Source organism: Solanum dulcamara, chromosome 4, assembly GCF_947179165.1.
Source record: "Solanum dulcamara chromosome 4, daSolDulc1.2, whole genome shotgun sequence".
In the NCBI taxonomy this organism is placed as follows: Eukaryota; Viridiplantae; Streptophyta; class Magnoliopsida; order Solanales; family Solanaceae; genus Solanum; species Solanum dulcamara.
Window position 1 is genome coordinate 24274922 of NC_077240.1, and position 6404 is coordinate 24281325.

Consider the following 6404-nt stretch of genomic DNA (forward strand, 5'->3'; position numbering starts at 1 on the left):
TGAGGTATGCATCTTGGTAAGTTTTCCTGCTTTGTGTAGCTCATTCGAGTCAATTGATATGTAATCATGTTTATCTCATAAATTACTTTGTTGATGGACATCTTCCCTCCATGTAGCACTGTGTTCCTCTATTTCCATATCTGTCATATTGTGACCATTGGGATAGCTTTAAAGCTAGTTCTTAACTTTGATGGAAACTCTAAATTCCACCATAGTTGAACTAGTTGCCTGAATTGCTGAAACTGTGCTGTGATGCCAACAGCCGCTTTAAGATACTTCCACACTGTTGTAGCCAATTTTCCTGTTACAAACAAGTGTTCCACTGATTCATGTTGTGGGGGATCACAGCAGTAGCATGTTGTCTCAGTTTCTATCCCAATGCTTCTTAATACGTCTCCAAGTGGAATTTTGTTTTTCCACAATCTCTAGAAAAAGAATGATATCTTAAAAGGGACCCCTGATATCCATATATTGTTGTAAGCATCTGACCTAACTGCTTTGCTCCTCAGTAATTCCCATGATGTGCCTACTGTAAACTTGCCTGATGCTGTCATCATCCATCTTGGTATATCCCATTCTTTTTTTTGTTCATGAAAGTGTAAGTCTTCTTGGATATGTGCTACAATATCCCCAGGGAGCAGCTGCTGTAGTTTTGGTAAATTCCAACCTTCATGCATCATTATTTCATTTACTTCTTGAACACCTTCATCTATTTGGAAATCTTCTGGTATGATGTGATATAGAGCTCCTAGCTTTGTCCAGTTGTCAAACCATAAATTTGCAGTTCCACTCCTTGGTTCCCACCATATTTCTTGCTCAATCCTATCTCTTGCCTCTATCATAGTTTTCCATACTTGAGATCCTCCCTTCCACTGCACTGTCTGAGGATTGTGCCTTTTACAGTACTTGATCCACATGTAATTTGCCCATATGGTGTTTGTTGTTCTGAATTTCCACCATAATTTTACACTTAAGGCTTGTGATACATCAAACAAAGATCTAATTCCTATTCCTCCTTCTTCTTTTGGCTTGCACAGATTTAACCATGAAGACCAGTGTCTTCTTCTACCCTCCTCACAGTTATTCCAGAAGAAAGCTGAAAATATTTTGTGCATATCATTGATAACACATTTTGGAGGTTTAATAGCTGACAGGAGATGGATAGGCATACTCATTAGTACATTATTGATCAGCACAGCTTTCCCTCCAAATGATAGCAATCTTCCTTTCCAAGTTTGCAACCTATTCTTCACTTTCTTGATTAGATCATTATAATCAGCCTTTCTTTTCCTTGAATGAGTGATAGGGCATCCCAGATATGTAAAAGGAAAATTGCCTCTATTAAAACCAGTAATAGTTTCCACCTGTTGTATCAAGTTAGCAGAAATCTTATTGTATACATAGAAAGCACTCTTGTCTTTGTTTATAAGTTGTCCAGAAACCTGCTCATATGCTTGTAGTACCTTCATAATTAGCTTCAAAGATCTTAAATCTGCTGATGAAAATATTATTGTGTCATCTGCATATGCTAGGTGATTCATATTTGCTCTCCATTTGGGCATACCATAACTTTTAAAGTCTCTATTATAGAATAAAGAATTCAATGCTCTAGATAGAACTTCTGCAGATAAAATGAATAAGGAAGGAGAGAGAGGATCTCCTTGTTTAACTCCCCTGGTGGAATGAAAAAATCCATGTGCTTGACCATTAAGGAGTATGGAATACCAGTTATTTGCTATCAGCCTCCAAACCATCTCTATGAAAATTTCTGCAAAACCCATCTTCCTTAAAACACTGATAAAAAAAACCATGTTACTCTGTCATATGCTTTAGCCATGTCAAGTTTAAGTACCACATTAGCTGGTTTTCCTCTTAGTCTGATGTCAGTCACTACTTCTTAAGTAAGTAGGACATTTTCAATGATGCTTCTGCCTCTAACAAACCCAGACTGATTAGGAGATATTAGAGAAGGTAGGATGCCTTCCAACTTCTCTTGAACCACTCTAGAGATCACCTTGTTGATGAAGTTGCTGAGACTGATTGGTCTCATATCAGCAAAGGTTTCTATGTTGTTTTTTTTTGGTATCAGTACAAGGTTGGTATGTGTGACTGCCTTTGGAAGAGTTTGTCCATGAAAGAAAGCTTTCACCAAATTATGTACACTAACACCAACAATATCCCAACATGTCTGATAAAAGATTCCACTCATCCCATCTGGCCCAGCAGCACTCTCTGCAGCCAAGGCAAAAACAGCCTTCTTCACTTCCTGTAATGTTGATATTCTTATCAGTTGATCATTTGTATCCTGGTCCACCATATGAGGAACTTGATGTAGCATTTGGTAATCTAGAGCTGGAAGTTGTTGAGAGAACTGTTATTGATAGAAAATACAAGCTTCTTCTGCCAACAATGTGTCCCCTTCTAGCCAATGTCCTAGTTGATTTTGAATTCTTCTGATCTACAATCTCTTCCTCCTACCATTCATAATACTATGAAAGAACCTTGTATTCCTATCACCCTCAGCAAAACTGGTCATATGTGTCTTTTGTCTCCAGAATTCTTTCTCATAATGAACATATTTTTCAGAGCTGCTTGTGCTTGTTGTAGTACCATTCTATTCACAGGAGTTGGATTTTCTTCAAAACATTGCTCCTTAATTTTCACTACCTCTTCCCTTACTGTTAGTTGTTTAAAAATATCACCAAAAGTGGCCTTACTCCAAACAGTCAAGACAGGTTTCACATTTTTTAGTTTCAGCTTGAATTTGATAAACTCATCTCCTTCAAAGTCAGTGATCCATGCTTATTTAACCACCTCCATAAATAATTCATGTTCTGTCCAGAAATTAAGGAATCTGAAAGGCTTTCTTATGTGATGTGAAGTTTCACAACAAGAAAGTAATAAAGGAGCATGGTCTGAGCCTGTTTTGGATAAGTGTTGAATCTCCATTTGTGGGAACCAGTCTTGCAATTTTGAGTTTGCAATCATTCTATCCAGTCTCTTGAAAATACAGTCACTTCCTGTCCTCCCATTCCACCAAGTAAACAGACTCCCTTTGTAGTTTATTTCATATAGCTCACATGAGTTGATACAGAAGGCAAAATCCTCATATTCTATGGGGAAAACAGGTAAGCCACCAATCTTCTCATCTTCATGCATAATGACATTGAAGTCACCTCCTACCAACCAAGGAATTTCCATTTGATCAGCCAAACCATACAGGCTATCCCATAAACTCATTCTTTCTAGATGATCACACTTTGCATAGACCATGGATACCATAAGAGACTTATCCCATTCTTGGAAGAAAAGCTTTATAGTAATTTGTTGTTCTTGATCTTGCAGTATCTCCACATCTACATGATCTTGTACAAAGAACCATACTTTACCATTACAGTTGTAATGGGCATATGTCATGCCTAATATCCTCCTATATGCCTGAATCTGCCTGTAGTGTTGAAAAGGCTCCATTAAAGCTATAATGGAGAATTTGTGATGTCTGTGCATCATTTGGACTCTGTGAAAAGCTTTTTGTGTGTTCATAGATCTGATATTCCAGAAGAGTGTCTTCATCATCATTTAAAAATAGGCTTACAACCTCTCCTTGGTACCACTCTTACAGGAAGAGTATCTGTATTTACTTGTTTCTTTCCTTTCTTGTAGATTTGCTGCTTTGATCTTGGTGAGATGTCTGCTTCTTTGACCACATTATTAAAAACCTGTTCCATAGAGGCCTCTTCTTCACATTCATTGAATTTGTTCTTACCCTCATCATTTTGCTCCTCAGCTCTCTCATCAATGTTATGAGAGATCACATCATGCAGTTCCTTCAAAGGAGATTGTTTTCTCTGATGAATTTGTGGCTGTGCTCTGTCCATTTCTATTTGTGTCTCTGACAACTTCTTGATCTCTTCTCTCTGAGGAGGAAATGAACCAATCCCTTTGTCATTAATTGAGATGCTCAAAACTCCCTCGTTCATTGTATTTTTAGAGCTGGATTCCTGGACATGATCTAGAGGTGGAGGATGTGATATCTGGACTAGGTGATCTGTTGTTGAGATATCTGACTCCTTCTGGATTTCAGTCTCCAAATCCTTTTTATGTGTTGTGGAGCTGCTACACCGTGGATCATGTTCATAGTTTGAAAGAGTGTACTCCTTGTCACGCCCCGAGAGGGTACCCTAGGCGTGACCGGCACTCAGAAACCATTTCTAGCTTCCGAGAGAACCACTTGGTCGGTTTCTTATTTATTCATCAGCGGAAGACTTAAGAATACTAATGTGGGCTTGTCATAATCAAAGGAAAAATAGATAATTCTTATAAGAAGTAGTTTCTAAGGAGAACTACTCCGATTACTACATCAGACTCTGTCTATGAAGCCTCTAATACTCTTAAAAGGTGTCAATGACATGTCCATGGCTACCTCAAAAGAAACATCACACTCAACAATAATAAAAGGATAAGAAGTTCCTTCGAATACAAGAAGGACTCACCAAATAGTCGAAAAGAAATGATCTTCAACGATGCGCCTGTTGAGGATCTCTAATACCTGTAACTGTATCATAAAAAGATGCAGGCCGAATGACGTCAGTACGTGGAATGTACGAGTATGTAAAATGGCAGGAAGGTAAGGACAGATATCAAGAAACTCCTCTCAATAAAACTCAGCTCAGAACTCAACATCATCTCAACATCAATATGTAATGCAAGTTTAAAATATAATAATAAAAATAATAGTAATAAGCAATGCTTACTCAGTTGGGAGTTTCTCTAACCGACAACCATCACTTATGAGCTAGCGATGATACAACGAAGCGATGTCGTTGCCACATCCATCCAATACCTTGCTAGGGTAAAGGACATCACCATCTTGGATCCACTCATCAAAGTCCTTTTTTTGGGACTTAAGAGGCATAGCCTCCATCCTACGCTGGCTACGTAGTTCTGGGGTTTGAGTTAATTAAACTCTTACCCAACTCGGTGCTCAATACTACTCCCAAAATATGTGCTCATATTAAACTAATCATCTAGTCTCATTGGACTTTAATTTAAATTATCAAACTAATCTCATTTCATGTTCATCAATCATTATACTTCCAAAAACATCATTTACATCTCATCAAAACATCTTGCTCAAAATATCATTTGCTCAAATTCATTCAAACTCAACTCTTTTGTTCTTTCAAAACTCAATAAAATACATATATAGTATTAATTCATATAACTTTCTTTTTATCAATGAAAATAATAAAAAGCCAACATCTTTACTCAAAACATGTATAAAAATATTCATGAACATCAAATCAATTAGGATTCATGGGAAAGTAGCCATGAATAATAATTCCAATAATATGAGAGATAACAATAATAATATTAATGCATAAATATATCAAACTCAATAAAAGAAGAATTAATTTATTTAGAATTCAAGATTTAGATAAAACTCAACTATAACTCAATTATAATGAATTTAAATATTGGGCGCATGGACGAACTCAATCCAATGCTATGAAAGCCTTACATACCTTAAATCCGAAGGTTTACTCCGAATTGGAACACTCTTGGACCCCTAGCCTTTTCTTCTCGCCGGAGCGTTTTGTGTACTACCCGGAGTATAAGAATAATCGGAGTAGTATTTTTATACTACTAAAACTAAAACTATATTTGAGAAGAAGTATATAGAGAGAAGAAATGCTTAAGAAAGTTTGATGAATAAAATGAGGAAATAAGGTGGGTATTTATAGGTGGGAAAGAGTAACCTAACAATAAATAAAATAATTATAAAGAAAAATCTGAAAATTTAATGGAATATATTGTTGTCATGGATGATGTTAAATGGAGGACAATTTATGTCATGAATGATGTCAAATGTATCTAGATCTTTCCATGGTAGGTAAGATGAGTTCTTTTTAACAGAATACTCTTTTTCGAAGCTGCGTTTGAATAAGATAAATTCCTTATTAGGATTTGGTGTCTTCATAAGAATTGTAGATATGGAAGCCTAGTTTCATATCGTTCAAGAATCAACCAATTTGGAGCAACCTACAGTGAGATATGAATTTTCTTCTATAAATACTCAATTCCATCATAGTACTATATCTTGCAAAGATTAATTTATTTGACCTACTTATACTCCGAATCTTAAGATATGTACTTTATGAAAGTTGTAGGTAAGGATGTTGTGATTACCTAGAAATTTGAATCACCTAATTTGGACTAACTTATGAAAAGTTATGCCCAAAATACAAAGGCTGTATTATTTTCATCGAGAATTGAAATACCGAGATACAACATTTTAGGGGTTGTTACACTCCTCAGCTACATTGATTCCCTTATTAATCATATATTCAGCATTTGCAGTTGTGTCTTGCATCACCTTTTCAGGATTATCATCTATGGTTGTT

The 6404-nt window shown here is 36.2% G+C and overlaps 1 protein-coding gene across 1 annotated transcript; it reads right to left on the minus strand.

Annotated features, from left to right (window-relative positions):
• Window positions 1–1897: 1897 nt before the first annotated feature.
• On the minus strand, window positions 1898–3980 carry LOC129884128 (uncharacterized). Its single transcript, XM_055958477.1, has 4 exons — window positions 3596–3980; window positions 3012–3476; window positions 2611–2801; window positions 1898–2371 (listed from the first exon to the last, which is right to left on the minus strand). Exons 1-4 carry the CDS (start codon window positions 3978–3980, stop codon window positions 1898–1900), a joined length of 1515 nt encoding a protein of 504 aa, XP_055814452.1.
• Between the last annotated feature and the right edge of the window lie 2424 nt (window positions 3981–6404).